Source organism: Lynx rufus, unplaced genomic scaffold (genome assembly GCF_022079265.1).
Source record: "Lynx rufus isolate CCGP_SWC_20201006 ecotype Redwood Valley unplaced genomic scaffold, mLynRuf1.p SCAF_4, whole genome shotgun sequence".
NCBI classification, from domain to species: domain Eukaryota; kingdom Metazoa; phylum Chordata; class Mammalia; order Carnivora; family Felidae; genus Lynx; species Lynx rufus.
Window position 1 is genome coordinate 13,115,783 of NW_025814856.1, and position 20,724 is coordinate 13,136,506.

The 20,724-nt window shown below is 54.6% G+C and overlaps 2 protein-coding genes and 1 long non-coding RNA gene across 3 annotated transcripts; 2 read left to right on the forward strand and 1 right to left on the reverse strand.

Annotated features, from left to right (window-relative positions):
• The first annotated feature begins 7,960 nt into the window (after window positions 1–7,960).
• Window positions 7,961–9,996, forward strand: GDF15 (growth differentiation factor 15). Its single transcript, XM_047095887.1, has 2 exons — window positions 7,961–8,234; window positions 9,008–9,996. Exons 1-2 carry the CDS (start codon window positions 7,961–7,963, stop codon window positions 9,652–9,654), a joined length of 921 nt encoding a protein of 306 aa, XP_046951843.1. The 3' UTR covers window positions 9,655–9,996.
• Window positions 9,997–13,158: 3,162 nt separating this feature from the next.
• On the reverse strand, window positions 13,159–17,372 carry LRRC25 (leucine rich repeat containing 25). Its single transcript, XM_047095888.1, has 3 exons — window positions 17,173–17,372; window positions 15,827–16,620; window positions 13,159–13,597 (listed from the first exon to the last, which is right to left on the reverse strand). The coding sequence occupies exons 2-3, from the start codon at window positions 16,609–16,611 to the stop codon at window positions 13,459–13,461; spliced, it is 924 nt and encodes a 307-aa protein (XP_046951844.1). The 5' UTR covers window positions 16,612–16,620; window positions 17,173–17,372; the 3' UTR covers window positions 13,159–13,458.
• LOC124523944 (uncharacterized) lies at window positions 16,577–19,188 on the forward strand. The gene is made up of 3 exons (XR_006965139.1): window positions 16,577–16,831; window positions 17,830–18,302; window positions 18,672–19,188. It is a non-coding gene; the product is annotated as an uncharacterized LOC124523944 (long non-coding RNA).
• The last annotated feature ends 1,536 nt before the right edge of the window (window positions 19,189–20,724 follow it).

Sequence of the window (20,724 nt, forward strand, 5' to 3'; positions counted from 1 at the left end):
GTGAGTAGATGAACAAAACGTGGTCCATCCATACAATAGAATATCACTCAGCTATAAGAGGAATGAAGGACACACACTGCCCAATGGATAAGCCTGGAAAACAGCATGCTGAGGAAAGAAGCCAAACACTAAAGACCATCCATCTGTTGTATGATTTCACATATATATGTGACATTGTCACTTATAATAAGAAATATGTGTTTGGTCTTTGACCCTTGGAATTCCTGTGATGAGGGCTATAAACGTGTCTTTTTTTTTTTTTTTAAACGCTCCATGCCCAATGTAGGGCTTGAACTCATGACCCTGAGATTCAGAGTCACATGCTCTACTGACTGAGCCAGCCAGGTGCCTCAAGAGCTATACGCGTGCCTTTTAGAAGGCACCTGACCGTGTGATTAGAGAGTTCAACTTTCAGTCCAATCCACACTGACCTCAGGAGAGGGGAGAGGGGCTGGAAGTTGTTGAGTCAGCCCCCAACTGCCGATGATTTGATCAACCATGCCTACGTCATGAAGTCTCCATAACAACCCAAAGGGCAGGGTTCCCTGGAGGGCTTCCGGGTTGATCAACATAGAGATTTAGGGAGACGGCACCCCTTCCCACCTAATGCATCTCTCCATTTGGCTGTTGATTTGTATTCTTTTATATCCTCCCTAGTAAATCAGTAATCTAGTGAGTAAATGGGTTTCCTGAGTTCTGTGAGCTGCTCTAGCGAAGGAGCTGAACCCAAGGAGGGGGTCTTGGGAGCCTGTGATTTATAGCCAGTCTAGAAGGACCACGATTAACAACCTTGCTAGGGGCATCTGAAGTGGAGGACTGAACCCTTAATCTGTGGGATATCCCACAGGGAGGTAGTGTCAGAATTAAGTCGACCTGTAGGACATCCACCTGTGTTGGAGAATTGTCCGCGTGTGGAACCCTACCCGCCCCGCCCCATCACATTGGACATTGGGTGCAGTATATACTTAATATGAACCGTCCGGAACAGGCAGATCCATGGAGACAGAAAGCTGATTGGTGGTTGCCAGGGGCTGGGGGAGGGGCACGGGGAGCGACCGACTGCTCATGGGGACGAGGTCTCTTTTTGTGGTGATGGAAATGTTCTGGAACCGACTGAGGTGATGGTGGCACAAATGCTACGTCATTCAATTGTTCGCTTGGAAATGTTGAGCTGTTAATTTTCCGTGGAGCCTCATACGGCCTCCCAGGAGAGCTAGGTGGTGAGTGGAGATGTCTTCAAAGAAATCTTCCCAGGCCTCCAACCTCTGTGCCCCTGGGGACCCAGGCATTCTAACAAGACACAGGGAAGTCTTACCTGGCCGGTGGGGACATGTGCAAAAATCCCATGGTAGGATGGCTCCCTATTACTCTATCTACCTTACTTGCCCCCGGGGCCCTGGATTTCTTTTTCTTTTCTTTTCTTTTCTTTTTTTTTTTTTTATTTTATTTTTTTTTTAAATTTTTTTTTTCAACGTTTTATTTATTTTGGGGACAGAGAGAGACAGAGCATGAACGCGGGAGGGGCAGAGAGAGAGGGAGACACAGAATCTGAAACAGGCTCCAGGCTCTGAGCCATCAGCCCAGAGCCCGACGCGGGGCTCGAACTCACGGACCGCGAGATTGTGACCTGGCTGAAGTCGGACGCTTAACCGACTGCGCCACCCAGGCGCCCCTTCTTTTCTTTTTTAATGTTTATTTATTTTTGACAGAGAGAGAGAGAGAGACAGAGCATGAGCGGGGGAGGGGCAGAGAGAGAGGGAGACACAGAATCCGAAGCAGGCTCCAGGCTCTGAGCTGTCAGCACAGAGCCCGATGCGGGGCTTGAACTCACGGAACACGAGATCATGACCTGAGCTGAAGTCAGACGCTCAACCGACTGAGCCCCTCTTTTTTTTTTTTTTAAGTTTACTTATCTATTTTGAAGGGGAGGGGAGGGACAGAGAGAGACAGAGAGGAAGAGAGAGAATCCCAAGCAGGCTCCCTGCCATCAGCACCAAGCCTGATGTGGGGCTTGAACTCACGAACTGTGAGACCATGACCTGAGCTGAAATCAAGAGTCAGACACTTAACCAACTGAGCCACCCAGGCACCCCGACCCTGGTTTCCTTAATCTTAGAAAGCAAATGGGTCTGAATGGAAAGAGGCTGGGTCCAACCTCCTGCCCAGCTGCAATCAGGCTGGAAATGACGGTGGCAGGAGCAAGTTTAAGCACCTCCTGCTGGCTGGGGACATCACCCAGGACACTTTGGGACCCTCCCAAAGCCGGGCAGTAATCCCAAGGCACAGAAGCTGAGACAGACTCAGGGGAAACCCAGTCTCCCCAGTGGGTGCATGCTGGGCGTTGGGGGAAGCCTGGCCCTGCTCCCCCAGCAGGGACTTGCTTTGTGATCCCCAGCAAGCCCTTGTACCTTTGCTGCACACACTGTCACACTTCACACATCCCCACGGTCGGCCTCACACAGCTGCCCATCTTCTCTGTGGCCAAGGAACAGGCACAGGGGCCAGTGCCTGGGGCCAGGGGTCCTCAGCAGTGGAGAAAGGTCTGAGGGGAAGGCCTGGGTCCTCCTGGGGCACCCCTTGCCCTCTACCATCTGGTGGTTGGACCTGACACCAGCCCTAAACCCCAGCACTCCAATTCCCTGCCCCCTCCACTCTGGGCCCAGCCAAGGGCCTGGGCCCCAGAGTAGCTTCATCTCTGTCTAAGTCTTCAAAGGGCCTCCAGTCTGGGGCAGACAGAGCCAAGCACAGATACTCCCAGGGCTGTGAGGTCAGGTCTGCGCTGAAGGAAAGGATGGGGGTTGGGAGCATGTGGCTGAGCCTGGAAAGGTCATGGTAGGCAAGGCTTCCTGGAGGAGGAGCTTTTTGGGTAGGGTTTTGAAGAACGAGCAGGAGTTCCCCCCAAGGATCAGGGACTGCAAAAACACTCAGTCAATCACACAACCTCCTATGGGTCTGGCCCTGTCGTTTATGCCCCATTTGAACTTCTCTCCAGTGAAAGTCTCAGTTCTTGTTTTCCAGATGAAGAAACAGAAGTGGGATGAAGGGGAATGACTTGCCTAAGGCTGTACCTTCTGGCTCCTTCTGGCCCTTTCTCCTCTGCTTCCTTTGGTTTTCAACATCTGGAGCCTTTGACCGGGCCCTCTGAGATGCGATGTCTGGATGTCCCCAGACTCCAGAAGTTGCAGAAACCTTTCAAAGACACCCTGACCACGCTGCCGTTGAACAAGAACTTGAAAGACTCAAACGCCAACCAGATCCTAAAGTGTGAGTGAAATCTCAGAGACCCTTTGGGGCAGTCCCCACATCTAACCAGTGGTTCCGTGTCCTAGAGACCCACTGCTGAACCTCAGTTACTCCCCATCTGTGAACTGGGCAGGAATAGCCCATCTCCCCTCATGACTGAAGAAGGAGCCAGCAGCCTCATCTGCCCAGCCACACAGGGTGGGGCTCGGTCAGCATGGGATTATTATAACCCCGCCCTGATCACAGATGGAGAAACTGAGGCCCAGAGGGGTCAGCAACTCTCCTGAAAGTGCACAGGGCCTGCAGAACCCAGAGGCAGGTGCCAGGAGGGCATCGTTCTTACCGTTGGTGGGGGTCAGGGGGGAGATATGTGCAGGGGTGAGGGGAAGGTAGCCAGAACCTGCTTAGGTTGGTTCCAGATTTGAAGCAATCGAGGGCCAAACACTGCTAAAGTTGCCAGCAGAAGGTGCCCTCAAGAACTGGGCTATATGATCCTCTGGAAGGAGTTTGGTGGGGGAAGGTGTCAGGATCCGGACAGTGCTCTGAACCCTCCCTGGTCTTGCCTGTGCTGTATATTTTCCAAGTAAACTTGGGTCTTCTCTGAACCTAGTAACTAGGTTGAGGGCCCTAGAATCTCAGGCCCACTCCACAGTTGTCGCCAAGACCTGGACCAGCTTGGGGGGCTGTGTGTCTGAGGATCCTAAGGGTCCAAGGAATCTGGAAGTTAGGCACCCTGTGTGGTCTGGTACCCTTCATTGCTCAGACATGGAAACCAAGATCCAGAGAGTTGAAAACACAGTAGCTGGTTGTTATTGCCCCAGGGACTTAGCAGGCCTTCAATAAAATGTTTTTGCCTTCCAGAGGAGGCAGAACCACTGTTTGGCTCTTAGTCCCTCTAAATATCAGATATACATGAATTCCTGCAAGTACTTACTAAGCACGTACTGTGTGCCAGACATGGTGGTGACTGGGCAGACAGAAAGGGAGATGAAATGATACATAATGAAATAAAATGGGGCAGTGCCTATATTAGGCAGGCTGGAGGGATATGTAGCCTGCCATGCTGAGATTCAGGGGACTAGTGTGCCAGGAAGAGGAAGCAGCTTGTGCAAAGGCCCTGAGGTGGGGTCCGGCTTGGTGTGTGGGAAGAAATGGGCACCCTGCGCCTAGCACATAGGAGTCCCACGAGTTACCAGTTTCTCTTTCTCTCTCCACAGGAAACTTCCAGCCTAGCATCTCTTCTGCCCATGAGAAATCCTGCTCCCACTGCCAAGGCCACTATGAGTCTTATGGTCCCCGAGGCACCACGTGGGCCTGGGAGTCAGCTCCTTGTCACCCCAGAGGTAGCATCCAGGCCCCTGGAACACCAGATCCACAAAAAGACTGGACATACACCATTTGGGTGTCTTATATGTCTTATAGCTTAACCACAATGCTGCCACTTTGCCTCTAAGCCCACAGGTCAGAATGGCAGCACTTAGGGTGAGGCAGGCACTAGCTAATGTCCACATCTTGAAACTTAATTCCTAACAGATCCTGAGTGCACATTCCAACAGACCTTGTCCCCTGACTCCCTCCCTGCCTATGAGTCCTCCTTACATCCCTCTGAAGAGATGATGGGGGTTGCCATTACCACCTTTTACGGACAGGGAAACTGAAGCTCATTTATCACAAGCTGGGGGTTGAGAACTCACAGATCATGAGGGAAAACAGTCCAGCCTTTAGCTGCTCTTCCTTCCCCAAAATTCATTTCTCTTCCTTCCTCTCCCCATCAAACCTACCTTCAGCTACCCAGAGACCCACAGAAGTGCCTGCCTCCCCAGTACACATGGGGCACAGAGAAAGGGGACACGATGAGAAAGAGAGAAGCAACCCCAGGCTCGGAGAGGGGGCTGGCTCCCCACTGCTTGGGTTGGGGTCATCCAAGGGTTCAAAAGGGGTGGGGTCTGGGGCAAGTGGCTTTTGTGGCGACACACTCTGTCCTGAGGAAATCCCAGAGGAAGTCAGTTTGGAATTGGGCTCCCTGCTCCCAAGGCATGCAGTTTCCCCGGACAATACAGGAGGCATCATCTGGCTTTGGGGGAGCACAGGTGGCTTTCTGCTTGCCCTGGGGGTACCTGGCATGTTTCTGGGGCTCCCTTCACATCTCAGGTTTCTATCCCGCTCGAAATCTCTCTTTAGGACAAACCGTTCCTGCTGAAAGTGACTGTGTCTTTTGTCCCCAAAGGAGGGTTTAGGCCCTACATCCTCTGGCCGTCTTCTCCCTGACGCCCAGAGTTCCTGTGAATGCCTTGTCTGAAGCCCCTGTGCCTGGGACCCCAGGGTCTGCTGGACTTTGCCCAAACTTGACACCCCGGAAGGCAAATAAAACAGCTTAAATAGGTGATTTCTCACGTCTTTGTGAGAGGTTAGCCTCCACCAGGGTTGTCCTCTGCCTGGGGGCATCAGTGGGCAGAGGGGGCCCTGATTCACAAGGATTTCTGTCCTTGGAGTGTGACCTGGTGCCCAGTTTGTGTTGGCTCTTATGAGTTTGCTGAGTTAAGAATGGTAAGATTTCTGTACTTAATGTTCTCCTTCCTCACAACCCACACTGCTTTTGTTCTATGCACAGAGAGTTTGAGTACTTGCCTATGGTCACACAGCAGAGTGGGTGGCACTAGGATTTGAATCACGATCGTGCTGACCCACAGCGTGTGCAAAAATTCCCACTCCCTGTGTGTTCTCTCCACAGCCCTGACTCAGAATGCCATTACCACTTTTTACAGATGGGGAAACCGAGGCCCTGCCGGTTGATGCCTTGTCCCACATGTCATGGCCAGGGAGAAGTGGGCCAGAATGTCAACCCAGGCCAGCTTCTCTGGAGCTGACAAATGTCCAGTCTGTTGGGACCTGGATCAGGAAAAACTCTTTATGAGGCTTTTAAATTTGGGGGGGGGGGAAGAGAGAAAGGAAGGAAGGAAGGAAGGAAGGAAGGAAGGAAGGAAGGAAGGAAGGGAGGGAGGAAGGAACAGTCCTAGACAGAGGGAACTTCAGAATCCTATCACAGGCTTAGAAATGCCAGGAAAACAGTCAGCCAAAGGCTGGTCTCCAGTGTGGAGTTGCCCCCTACAATCTTACTTGCCCCTCCTGGTTTGGTTCCCTTAAGAGAAAAGTGTATGAACGGTGCCTGCAGCGTGAACTCTGGTGAAAGTTGGCATCTCACCATGATTGATCTCGCAGGGATGCCTACTAGGAAAGCGCCCCCTCTGCCCCACCCACCCCAGGTGAGGTCAGACCTAGGCACTGGTGACCCTTGCTGACCTGCCCTTACCACGTTGGGATTACTCAGCACTCTGGCTCACCTTTGGTGCCTGGCCTCTGCGGAGGGCATAGCAGTGCGGCCGCACAGTGGCCCCAGCTCCTTGTCTAGTCAGTCCGGGACCCTTTTTGAGCTCTTACTGTGTGGGCCAAGCTGGTGGGGCAAGAGGCCCATCTTCCCAACAGCCCCTGTCAACATGGTAGTGACAGTGGCAGGAGCCGGTCTGCTTACTAAGCACCTGAATGCCCCGGGCATCACAGAGGGATACTTGAGACCCATAGCTGGGCGGTAATCCCACTGCAGAGAGGCTGAGACTGAGACTCGGCGGAGGTGGAGGGGGTGGGGGTTGCTGAGCCTTGGCTGGGCTCACACAGCCAGTGGGTGCATGTTGGGGGTGGCGGGGAGGCCCGACCGTGTTCCTGCAGTGTGGGGATTTGCTGTGTGACCCGCAGCAAGTCCTTGTCACCTCTTGCCTGCACACCTGGGTCTTCCTAGGGCACCCCTTGCCCTTCTACCATCTGGTGGCGGGCCTGATAACAGCCCTCCAATTCCCTGCCCCCTCCACTCTGGACTGGGCCCCAGAGTATCTTCATCTCTGTCTAAGTCTTCAAAGGGCCTCCAGTCTGGGGCAGACAGAGCCAAGCACAGATACTCCCAGGGCTGTGAGGTCAGGTCTGCGCTGAAGGAAAGGATGGGGGTTGGGAACATGCGGCTGAGCCTGGAAAGGTCATGGTAGGCAAGGCTTCCTGGAGGAGGAGCTTTTTGGGTAGGGTTTTGAAGAACGAGCAGGAGTTCCCCCTAAGGATCAGGGACTGCAAAAACACTCAGTCAATCACACAACCTCCTATGGGTCTGGCCCTGTCGTTTATGCCCCATTTGAACTTCTCTCCAGTGAAAGTCTCAGTTCTTGTTTTCCAGATGAAGAAACAGAAGTGGGATGAAGGGGAATGACTTGCCTAAGGTTGTACCTCCTGGCCCTTTCTCCTCTGCTTCCTTTGGTTTTCAACATCTGGAGCCTTTGACCCTAACCAGGAAGGGAGAGAGAAAATCCCATGAGGGAGAAGGCCTCCTCTTAAGCGCTTGCTATGGAATTGAGCACATAGAAATAAGTCTTTTTCTGACAAAAGCATTCTTTTCACCAGTCCACCAAGCTGGAAGGAAGTCCCCATTTCATAGAGGATACTGAGGCTCAAAGAGGCTTCTGGGGGGGAGGGCGTCCCCCACTTCCCCAGGAGAACTCCCCAGAAGGGCCTCCCCCTTAAAAGCAGCCCAACACTCAGCCATGTATGGTCCCTGGAGTGTTTACTCTGCACCCAGAGCGGAAGGGACCAGGCAGGCGGGGGCGGACAAAGTCCGGGGATTATAAAGGCCAGTCCAGCAGCGTCCGGTGTCTCAGTTCAGAGCTCAGCTAGCACAGGCATGCGTGGGCCTGGACCCACACCACCAATGCTGTTGATGCTGCTGATGCTCTACTGGCTGCCTTCGGGAGGTGCCCTGTCTTTGGCCCAGGAGCACCTCCCGGCCTTTCCGGGACCCTCAGACGCTCGCTCCGGTACGGATGTCTCCAGATTCGAGGAGTTTCGGAAACTCTACGAACACCTGCAGACCAGGTTGCGGTTGAACCAAAGCTGGGAAGATTCAAACCCTGACCGAGTCATCTCTGAAGCTCAAGTCCGGATACTCACTCCAAAGCGTGAGTGAAATCTAGGAGACCGGCGCCCCCTGTGCAGCTACCGTCATCTAACCAGTGGTTCTGAGACACAGGGACCCAGACCTGCCACTGAGCCTCAGTTTCCTTATCTGTGAACTGTACAAGAACATCCCCCCCTAGGGGCTCCGGGGGGTGGGGGTGGGGGGGAGGTGGTGGCCGGGTTTATGCCAAGACTAGGCGGGGTGTGGGCAAAGTGAGATGTTAAAGATCGCAGATGGGGAAACTGAGGCCCAGCGAGTCTCTTGAAAACTCACAGAGCCTGGAATTTCCAGAAACAAAATCGGGCGCGGGGTGGGGGGTGGGGTCCCTGTCCTTGGGTTTAGGGGTGGGGGAGAGCACGCAATCTAGGAGAAGGGATGCAGGGGCGGGGACGAGAGGAGCGCAGCCCAGGGATAGGCTGGATCTGCCAGTCTGATGCAATCCCTTGACAAGCCACTGCTCAAGTCTCTTACCAAGCACCCACTGTGTACCAGGCATGGTGGTGACCGGGGAGACTGAAACTCCTACTAAGATTCTAGTAGGGGAGATGAAATGATACACAATGAAAGAAAATAGGGCAGTGCCTATGTTAGGCAGGCTGGAGGAACACGTAGCCTGCCATGCTGAGATTCAGGGGACTAGTGTGCCGGGAAGGGGAAGCAGCTAGTGCAAAGGCCCTGAGGTAGGATCCAGGTTGGTGTGGGGAAGGAAATGGGCACTTGCGCCTGGTGCACACAGGCCCGTCACTGACCGACTGGCTCTCTTCTCTCCCTCAGTGCGACTTGGGCTGGGCGGCCACCTGCACCTGCGCATCGCCCGAGCTGACCTGACGAAGGGGCTCCCCGCATCCTTCCGCCTGCATCGCGCGCTGCTCAGGCTGTCCCCGACGGAGCTGAGCTCGTGGGACGTGACGCGGCCGCTGCGGCGTCAGCTCAGCCTTGGAGGTTCCGGGACGCCCACCCTCCACCTGCGACTGTTGCCTCAGAGGGACCGCTTGCCGGCGGCGTTGCCTTCTTCTGCAAGTCCCCAGCTTAAGCTGCACTGGCGGCCACGCGCGGCCAGAGGGCGCCGCAACGCGCATGCGCGCTCCAAGGACGACTGCCCCCTGGGGGCGGGGCGCTGCTGCCGCCTGCAAAGCTTGCGCGCGTCGCTCGAGGACTTGGGATGGGCCAACTGGGTGGTGGCGCCTCGCGAGCTGGACGTGCGCATGTGTATCGGCGCGTGCCCAAGCCAGTTCCGGTCGGCCAACACGCACGCGCAGATGCAGGCGCGCCTGCACGGCCTGAACCCCGACGCGACGCCGGCGCCGTGCTGCGTACCCGCCCGCTACGAGCCGGTGGTGCTCATGCACCAAGACAGCGACGGTCGGGTGTCGCTTACGCCCTTCGACGACCTCGTGGCCAAGGACTGCCACTGCCTATGAGCGGTCCTAGTCTTTCGCTTACGGCTCGTGCGCAGTGGAAGTGACCTCAGAGGTCCTTGCCTGTCGAAGGGGCTTGTGGGTCCTGAGATACCCGATTTCCCACCACTGCTATCTACCCCGTCCGGCGGAGACCGCTGTATTTATGTTTGTATTTATTATTAACTTATTGGGGTGATCTGCCTGGGGACTGGAGGGGCTGGTCTGACGGTGTGCATTTATTTAAAACCGTGGTAATAAAAATGAAGTTGTCTGACCCGAGCCCCGATGGTCGTCCAGGATGGAGCTGGTGACCCTGGGAAGAACCTTCCGCTTCCTGAGCTCAGTTCTCACAGGGGACCTGGTATTGGGGTGAGTGGAACTGCTCAGGGAACGGGTGGTGGGGCGTTCTGGGATGCCAAGCAATTGGATGGTGCTCATGACGCCAGTGCCCCTCAAAGACACCCTTCTCTCTGTCTCTGTGCTTCTCTGTCTCTCGTTCCTCTGTTTCTGAGACCCTTCTGGGTGTCCCTCTCCCTCCATATCTCATCTCTCAGTATTCCTGCTTCTGTGGTGATACGGTCCTCTCTCTATCACTGTCCTGCTGGCCCTCCTTGCATTGGAGTCCCCTTTCCAAACACAGGCAGCCATCCGTCTGCAATCAGGCATATTGTGTGTGATGTCGCCCCTGAACTCGAAGGACCCCATCACTTCTATTTGTGGCACATCACTCTATGTTAACGGTACCTCTATTCTTTCAGATAAAAAGAGCTGAGCTGGGGGCCGGGGGGGGGGCGGGGAATGGGGGGGTGGGGAGGACTGCACCCTGCATGGCAGAGGCGGCCGGGAGTCCCAGGCCTCTGCCTGCACTTGGTTTCCACCAGCCCACAAACAACAGCATGGCAGCCATCCCCTGCAGCGTCTTGCTCGTGGCCACCCTCGACTATCACTGGCACCGCCTGGGTTCCACTTCCAGTAACACCTCCTGCGGAAGGGCAGAGTATCCTGGGGAAGCCATCCCTCACCACCCCAGTTCCCCAAGACTAACCCGGGTCACTGATGGGCAAGCTGCTTTTTGGGGAAGTCCACTCTCCCATTCGCGGCCACAGTGTTGGAGTCCCCAGAACCCTCAGAATCTCTCCAGTGGCAGGATCACCTGTGACTTGGCTCTGGAAGCTCTATGAGGAAGCAGCTTGGTGGCCAGCCTGACAAGGCTAACGCCTGGCCCCAGTCCTGAGTGGGCACCACCAGGCACCAGCCTTCGGGAGGCGGTAGGCTCATCAGAGCCCATCCCTCCCCTCCCCGTAGACTAGGCAGGCTGCAGCAAGCAGACCAGTGGTTTCTTTTCTATCAAAACAGCAAAACACTAAAAAGGAAGTTGAGAGAATCCCACTCTCTACTATCCAAGCCACAGGCATGCCTTTCTGACGCTCTGTTATTGTGTGCCTTGCACCAAGTGGAAAATCTACTCCAAGCAGCTAGTTAAAAACAAAAAATGGGGAAATAAACACATTGTGAGGAACATTTTCATGCACACTGCATCTCCAGTGTTATGAGTCTTCCTACTTAGGATCTTGGAATCCCCAAGATGTGCCAAATCCAGGCCCCTCCCACACCCAACTGCCTGTCCATCCTGAGAATCTCTGATAGGAAATGTTACGGGGGCCTGGGGAAGAGAGTGCCTACTTCCAGCAGTGAGTGAGGTGTGTCCCCTGTGAGTGCTGCCACCCAGAGGCAGACCTGAGTGACTGTAGGTGCCCCTGAATGTATTCAGTAAATGCCCACTTTGTGTCAGGCCTTGATTGGGCACTGAGGACACAGAAATACCAAGACAGGCAAAAAAGCATCCCATTTGAGCTCAGTCGAGTGAGGAAGATAGGTGAGTGCAAAGAAAAATAATGAGAAAGTAGTGGACGGTGGGAAGAATTGTGCTGAGAAGTCAATCCAGGCCATCTATTAATGAATGGAGTCCGAGGTGATTTAGATGGTCGGCAGAGGGGGGGGGGGGGGGCTCCCTGAGGAAATGATATATGAACTGAGACCTGGAAGAACAGGACCCGGGAGAGTCGGAGGATAAGCATTTGTGGCATAAGAGCAGGTGCAAAGGCCCTGGGGTGGAAACAAGCTCGGTGTTCAACAGCAAAACTGTTGAAGATGGGGCCAGAGAGGTGGGGGCAGGGGGCAGAAGCCACCAAATCTCATGGGTGATGGTGAGGGTGTGGGTTAGACATAGGAGCTGGGGAGGGCTGGGATCTGATTTATGCCAGAGGCAAGAAAGATGACTGGGGACAGGAGTGGCCACTTGAACAGTGTCTAGGGTGGGCATGCAGGGAATTAAGGTAGTAAAGACCCTCATAGTTTCCCTCTCCCGTCCCAGATCATTCCCAAGTGTTGGGGAACCCAAGGGAGCCTCAAAATTAATACCAAGGTCACCCAAAGCCAGCAGATGCCATATTGAGCCTCTCCCCAAATAACAGCTGTTGCCTTTGCTGAACATTGTGTTGCCCATGGGCCTTTTTATCCCTCTAGGCTGCTGCTTGTCAGGCTGGTCCCCCTACCCAGTATGCGTGTCCTCTCCACTTCTCAAACACTTAACGCATTCTTCAAAACCCACTCCGGATTCCCTTCTTATATGCACCCTTTTCTCAGCTCCTTCGTTCATCTCCCTCTGGGGCCCTTGACCCCATCCCTCCCTCCAGGCCAGGCTTGACCTCTCAGGACTGAGGGTGCCTGTGTCCAGCTGTCTCCCCTAGATTGGAGGGTTGGCAGGAGCCAGGCTGGAAGCAGCTGACAGGACACCCAGCTGAGGCATGAGAATTTGAACAAACTCTTAAAAGACACTGAGACTCAGTTCCTGACAAGAAACCAAGGAAGCCTTCTTAGAGGAAGTGGCATTGAGCCTGACCTTGAAGGGTGAGTTAAGATATCTCAGCATATTAAAGCTAAAACAGCTGCAGAGACACTAATTCTAATTGCCTTGTACAGATGGGGGAACTGAGGTCCTGTTAATGGCAGAGTCAGGACTTGGACCCGTGCCCCCTGACACCCAGAGACCAGAGTTCTGCATCTGTATTAAGATATTTAACAGTGCGACAAAGTGAAAGGGGATGGCATCCTGGGCGAAAGGAATGGCATGGGTAAATGACAACTTCAGGAGCAAGGTGGAGTTGGTGGTGAGGAGGCCTATACCAGAAGGACAGAGGGATGGGAGGGGCCAGTGAGTTGGGCAGGGCAGGATCACGCAGGCCTCAACCCCCAGGCTGAGGTCCTGGGAGCCCTGGGGAATCCATGGAGGGTATGTGAGCAGGGGAGGAACACAGTACCATTCATAAGTTATAATGATCCCTCTGGGACTGGTATGGGCTGCCCTGCGGGCTAAGCCTGGGTATCAGGTACCCGGGAAGGCAGCCCAAGAGGGACAGAGGGGAGAGACCAAGGGTGGGGAACAATTCAGGAGTCTCAGAGATCTGGTTTGGGTAGCTTAAGGAAATCCCCACCTCAAGGAACCCACTCACCCTGAGCCAGCAGCCTTGTCAGCCCTGCAGTATTTATTGAGCACGTCTAGTACTCTCCCAGGAGGGTGACAATGGCATTCACAAATTGACCCTCCTGTCCCCATACCAGGGCCTCTCCTCTTCCCCTTCCAGCAGCTGCGGGAGGTGAGAAGCAGAGCGGGGGCTGGAGAGGGAGCTACAGAGCCTCCCTGGGGCTTTAGGGACGGTCCTTCTCTGTCCCCATTCCTCAGGTGGGAAAACGGAGGCCAGGGAAGAGCCAGAATGCTCCCAGTCAGCTGGAAGGCAGCAGGTGTGAGTTCAGGGCACCAAAGACTCAGTGCCCGGGGATCACATACTCCTCTTCGTCCAGTGGGGCTCGGTCCAGCGACCGCAGATTGCAGTAGACAGGCTGGGAGGCACGGTCGAGGCCCTCATAATTCATGTAGAAGTCGCTATCCTCTGATGGGTGGGCCCTGTGGAGACAAACAGATGCGAGGGGAGGGAGGACTCAGGGTGCAGGCACGTCAGCTTTGAGAGGCAAAGAAAGTTCTGGGCAGCTGAGATCCCCCCCCCCCCCAGTATTTACATGTGAAGAAACTGAGGCACAGGGCAGTGTTCTCCCAGCCTCTCAAGTTTCTCTGAGGAAAGGAGGTGGGGGGGCCAGAGATTCAGGGAAGATTCCGTGGATTTAGCATTGTAATGCTGTGGCACAAGGACCTCGAGCCCATGGTCAAATCGTCTTCCCCCTTAAAGTTGAGATCATTGCTCATTTTTTACATTAAATCTAGACTTCAGTTTCCTCTTGAAAAGTCAGAAGTTCCAGCTGCACCAGCCACACGGACACAAGTGGCTAAAGCCAAACCAGTGCCCCTTCAAATGGGAAATGTTTTCACTAGGTTTCCTGAAGCAACTGACTTTGTGGCCTCAGTACAGAAATAAATCTCAGAGTCCCAGATCCATAGAGGAGGAGGCAGTTTCTTGGCAACGTCTAGCTATGGTAGGCAAGACCCGCAGAGAAGAACTTTCCTGCCTCTGGAACATGCTTCTAGAACCCTACCCCAGGTTGGGGGGGGCACCTCTTTTTTTTTTTAACGTTTATTTATTTTTGAGAGAGGGAGAGAGAGTGTGTGTGCATGCACACAGGCGGGGGAGGGGCAGAGAGAGAGAGGGAGACATAGAATCCGAAGCAGGCTCCAGGCTCCCAGCTGTCAGCACAGAGCCGGATGCAGGACTCGAACTCATAAACCATGAGATCATGACCTGAGGCGAAGTCTGAAGCTCAACCAACTGAGCCACCCAGATGCCCCTGGGGGATACTTCCTTGTTACCTCTTATAACAAAAGCTATTTGGGGCAAGTTGTGTCTATCAGTCATTCATGCTTTACAATGAATCACTCCAGGGGCTCCGGGGTGGCTCAGTCAGTTAAGCATCCAACTCTCAGTTTCGGCTCAGATCATGATCTCATGGTTTGTGGGTTCAAGCCCTGCATTGGACTCTGGGCTGTCAGGGTTGAGCCTGCTTGGCATTCTCTCTCTCCTCTCTCTCTGCCTCTACCCTGCTTGCTCTCTCTCTCTCTCAAAACAAATAGGCTTAAAAAAAAAAAAAAGAATGAATCCCTCAAAATACATAAATGCTTATGTGGGATAGACAGGACTCAGAGCCAGGATTTGTTTCCTGCCCCTGCTTTGGAATCACTGTGTGACCTTGGGCAAGTCATCCCCCTGTCTCCCAGAACCTCCGCCTGTACAACTAAAACGTAGGGTGGGAATGACACATCCGATATCATTTGGATCGCATCACGATGTTTTTGGCGGAGACTGGCCCTGAGATTTTGCTGACAGTGAGGCAGAGGCGAGCATCAGAACATGAGCTGTTTTATGGAGTCCAGTGCCTTTCAGCTCCCCACCACAGACCACTTCTGCTTTTGAGCCAAATTTGCATCTGCTTTGCATGTTCTCTCATTTCTCACCAGCAGCTTCCCAGCAGCCTCCCCACTTTGTGGATTCCCTTGCCCAAACCCATCCATGATCCTGTTCCACTCCTGCTGGGGTTCTCCCAGCCCCCTCCAGCCTCCGCTCTGATGTCTTGCTTTTCGCAAAACCGATTCACGGAAGATTCTCTATTCTCTTCCACCTCCAGGTCTTTGCCCCTGCTGGTGCTGCCGCCCGAAATTCCCTCATTCCCTCAGCCAACCTGGAAAAGTTGAACCCATCTAAGTCCAGCCAAATCTGAAGGTGACAGGGCTTCGTTGGGGGGGGGGCGGGGAGAGGGACACAGCTTTCTTAGCATCTCATGTGCCAAAGGCAGATGGGGAAAGGGGAGCTGTCCCCATTTTACAGAGACTGAAACAGAGGTTCAGAGACAGCCCTTGGGTCACACAGGAACTGAGCCCAGGCCACTGACTGCTACTGCAAAGCCCCTACTCTGCCTCAGCACGCGCATCCCCTCTCCCCATCCTTGATAGCCAGAAACTGGGTTTGCAGGTCACGAAGGGGGAAACGTGTCTCAGATACAGGAACTCAATTCTTATCCCAACTCCATGAGGTGGGGGCTGTTATTATCCCCATTTTACAGATGAGAAAACTGAGGCCCTGAGGTGAAACTACTTGCCCAAAATCACACAGCCTACGAGAGGCGGTGCGGGGATTTGAATCCCCGCCGTCTGCCTCCAGAGTGTTGCAGGCAGATGTGAGTCACTCACCCCTGTTCGGCCCACTGGTGCCTGGTAGCTGGCTGGCCCACGAACACATTCTCATAGTCGGGTGTGGAGGGTCTGGGCAGGACAGCCTCTGGGGGCTTAGGGCTGAGGCCTCGGCTACTATACCTCGGCTGCTTGCCCAAGCCAGACCTGGAACCATCCTGAGCAGCCCATGTTTTGTCCAGGTCGTGGCTGCTGACCATCCAGTGTCCCCGAAGTCTCCAGGCCAGCACTAGGCCAGCAATGGTGAGCCCAAGGAGCAGGCTACAACCAGCCACCAGTGCCCCGATGGTCATCACGGACAGGCCAGGGGGGCAGCCAACCTCCAGGAAGGTAGAGATATTGTGCCAGGCGCCAGTAGCTGTGTCCAGGCACAGCAGAGGCAGCTGGCCAGAGCAGTTGTCCCGTCTGACCTGGTGCCAGGATTCTAGGACACAGCTGCAGTCAGCCTTCAGGTCAAGTTTACAGCGCATGGCCAGTGCCCTGTCCACTCGGTCCAGTGGGTTGTTTGTCACATCTAGGACCTCCAGCTTTCCCAGGAGGGCAAAGAAGGGCAGTGGTAGCTCTTGAAGACCATTCCCAGACAGGTCAAGAAGGACCACGTTCCTGGCCTGCAGAGACTGGTTCCGGGGCAGGCTCAGGCCTTGGCCGCTGAAATTCAGGCATGTGGCTGTGAACTCTGTGGTCCAGTCCACGTCCCACGAGGACACGTTGCATGACAATCCTTGGCTGCCGGGATCCTGCAGCAGCAGCGGCAACAACAGCATCCACACCAGGGCGCCCCCCATCCAAGCAACCTAGGCAGAGACACCAGAATCCAAGCCCCGACCTTAGCCTGTGGACACTTCACCCTCACTGCCTGTGTATTAATATTAATGTCAATGTTAATATTATTATTTCAGAGTGACTCAGGCTCCTTCGGACATGATTAAACGCAGCCTCTAGTGTGCCTCGCCTCTGGTCGGCTCTAGCCTCTGTCTGACCCCAGTCGCCCCCTCTGGGAACCCGGTACGTAATTCCAGGGCCCAAAGGTCTCGGAAGGCGAGGAGGAGACCCGACCCAATCAGTCCCTCCCCTTCTCCCCGTGGAGCCCCTTCGGGTTAAGTTTCCCTTCCCCTCCCCTCCCCACCCCGAATATTTCGGGCGCCCTCATTGGCCAAGACGGGACCATATGCAAAATAAGCGGTTGCCCCGGAAACGGCCCGCCCCTGGCCCAACTAATTGTTTCTTCCGGAACTGCGAAGTGTTGGGAGTCTTGGGCTGATCTGGGGTGGGGCTGCTGAAGGGAACCCCCTACAATTTGGTTTGAGGCCCCTTCTCGGACCCCAGTTCTAGCGCCTCCGTCCTACCTTTGTGGTCCCACCGCCACGCTTTTGCCTCGGCGGTGCTGGAAGGCTCTGGCGCGGGACGGCTGCGTGCTGGCTGACCTGCACGAGAGGGCCCAAGCGGTCAGCACCCTCTGCGGATTCGCTCTGGTCCCGGGCGCTCCTCAGGATCCGCACCCAGAGACTCAGGGGAAGAGGAACTGGTGTCCGGGTGCAAGGCTGAGGGGAAGAATGAAGACACAGAGACACGCCCCCCCCCCCTGCAAGACCTCAGGCCCAGGATTCTCACGGGAGGGGGAGGGGCGACCTGCTTCTCTCTTGCTGGAACCCAGTGACTACATGTCCCCCATTAACACCCCGAATGACTGCTATCTCATCAGCTCGCTTCCTGGTCTCAACTCGGTTGCCGCCCAAGCCACGCATTCACATATTCATTCAACAATCACCCATGCTGGACTTCCAAAAGGCCTCGGCTATGGCCAGGTTCTGGTGGAGCAACCCAGTCTTTGGAGAGAGCAGAGCTAGCCACAGACACACCCAGTCCAGTGGAGTCGGGTCAGGGTCAGAGGGAGGGACAGAGTCCGGTAAGGGTTCCTAGAGGAGGGAGCATTAGAATTGGGGCTTCAACCCGTGGGTAGAGTTTTGCCAAGAATTCCTAAAACCTGCCTTTGACTCTCCCAGCTGCTAGCCTCCCCGACAGACTCAGAGCTCCTGCTCCTGTACAGTGATGCCTCCACCGTGGAGGGGGCTGCGAGGAGGGCTCCCTGGGAGAGGAGACGTTGATTTCAGGACTTGGGGGTGAGTCACAGTAGCTGGCAGAAATAAATGCATAGCAGATTCCAGGCAGAAGTCACAACAGGCGTGGAGGCCCTGCAGCTTGAGAAAGCATGGTGGGCTGGGACTGTGCATTTAGGAGTGGAGTGGCTAGATGGACAGGCTAAGAGGAGGAAGTGGTGGTGTGGGCAGGCGGTGGGCAGTGCCGGCCTCAGAAGCCAGGCGGAGGAGTGGGGCGTTATTCCCAGGGCCGTGGGGAGCCAAGGAAGATGTGTGAGCAGTGGAGGAGTGCTGTGTCCAAAGATTCCTCCAGAGTGAGCGAGCCTGCTGTCTGGAGGTGGGGAACCTGGGCAGGAGACCAGCGTTCCAGAAGGAGACAGGTACCTGAGTCAGACCCAAAGCGTAGTGACAAGAGTAGATGAAGGAGGGTGGGCTAGGAGAGGGTTTCCGCCTCCCTGGGGTCCTAGCGTCAGGCAGACCCAGTTCAATTCCCTTCCAGACCCTGACTCACTGTGCAATCTTAACCCCCCTGTGCCTCAGTTTCCACATCTGTAAAGTGGGATAAATTCTGAGAGCCTTCTTGACGGTGAGAAGCTGAACCCCACCCCCCCCATGCTTCCCCCTCTCCTCAAACTCTGCCCCTTCCCCTCTTCAGACTCAGAGGGATGGCCAAAGGTTTTGAGCCGAGACTTTTAGAAAGAGCTGGAAATTGTCGTTCCAGCGCACCCAAAGGTACTTTTTCCTAACAGAAAAATTGCACATCACAACTCTGAGGCGTCATTTGTTTTCCCCTATGAGACTGGCAAAGATTCAGAAGTGTGCCGATGTTCTGCGCTGGCCGGGCTATGGGAAAACAGGGAAGCCCGTGCCCCACTTCAGGATCACATGTGGCGCTGTCCCAGTGGAAGGCACACTGACCGGCAGAGGCCACGGGGGTTCCAAACACTCGTGCCTGCTGCCCCAGCATCCGCTGCTGGGACTGTCCTGAATGTTTCATGTGGACAAAGTGACAAGGGCGGCGGTGGCATGAACTAACTGAGGAGTGGATAAATGAAACGTGGTGCCTCCAGACAGCGGAATGTTACTCAGCCGCAAAAAGTGGTGAAGTGCTGACGCTCCCTTGGTCATGGATGAACCTTGAAAACATCAGGGTGAGTGAAAGAAGCCAGAGTCACAAAAGCCCACGGAGCCTATGACTCCATTGATACGAGACGTCCGGACCAGGCAAATCCCTAGGGACAGAAAGCAGATTGGTGGTCCCCAGGGGGCTGGGGTGAGGGTGGGGCGGCGAAGCAGGGGGATGGGGTTTCCATCTGGGGCAATGGAAATGTTCTGGAGCCAGAGGTAGGTGGTGCTCACAAAACACTTTGTAAATGTACAAAAAACTCACGCAATCGTTCACTCTAAGATGGTGAAAATGGTCAATTTTATGTTAAGTGTGTTTTGAACAATTTTAACAAAGAGGGAGGGCCAAGAGATGACACGGTTAAGGATGATTCATCTCAATGTTGTTATATGGGGGGGGGGGGAGAAAAAAAGGAAGCAATCTAAGGGATTGGGTAGATGAATAATGATTTATCCATCCTGGAGGGGGGGTGCCACAGAGTCATAGAAACAAAATGACGGGTCTCTATGGACTGAGAAGCAAAGACTCATTTATTTCTCCCAGAAACCTTTATTAAGCTCCTACTGTGTGCCGAGGCCTTAGGGAGAAGGATGAGGGGGACTTACTGAGTAAGGAGGTGGGAGAAGGGCATCCAGGGGATGGAACAGACTGTGGCAAAGGTCTGGGGAGGGGTGGAGGGGGTGGGAGCAGACCTAGGTGAGAGCAGATGTCTCCAAGAGAAAACATTAACTGAAAAAAGCCAAAAAAGTAAACTTCTAGATTTCATTTCGTTCTTCCAGAGAAACCGTGGATGAAACACGGAAAACAAATACCCGCGGTTACCTCGAAGCAGCGGGCAGATGGGAGGGAGAAATTCACCACGTAGGTTTTTCATGCAAAACACAGAAATCAGCCAGCAAACACATGTAAGACACGCTGGCTTTGGGGATAAGAGGGACAGAGGGGCACCAGCCAGCTTCGGGCCTGGGTGGGGGTGGATGTCCCCTATGCCCCACACCCTGGGAGGAATCCGCAGAGTTAAGGGCTAAGTCCTCCTAGAATAGGAGGAAATGAGAAAATGAGGAAGTACCAGACACAAGGGCTGGGGGTGTTGGGGGGGGGGAGGGTCAGGCGTGGGGCCTGGGATAGTGGGTTCTGGAGGTGGGTCAGGGGGACCTGGGGGTCCTGGAGTCTGGAACATTTAGAGGGGTCTGGAGTTTGGGAGGCCTAGGTCCTGGGGCTTAGGAGTCTGGAGGTTCCCGGCATTTGGGGAGGTCCTGGGTTCTGGAGCATGGCAGGGGTCTGACAGGTCTGGGGCCTGGGGGACTTGGGGTCTGGACCTGCTTGCTGCAGCCCCAGAAGGTCACGGCCAGGCTATGGGGAGCAGGGCAGCTCTGGCTCCACGGCCTGAGGGGGACCAGAAGCTTCCAGAGGGTACATCTCCACACTCCCTCTCCTTCCAGGCTGACATGTCCCGAGACTGAGTCTGAAACAGGTCTGAGTCCCACGCGGGGCCAGTCTCTCAGCACAGAGACTTTCAGAGATCCTTAGAGATACCTAGAGACCTTCAGAAACCCCCAGAGATACCTAAAACAACCCAGAATCCCCAAGACCCCAGAAATACCTATAGGCCCTCACAGATAGCCCAAGACAGAGAGATTCCAGAGACACTCAAGGACACCTAGAGACCCACAGAA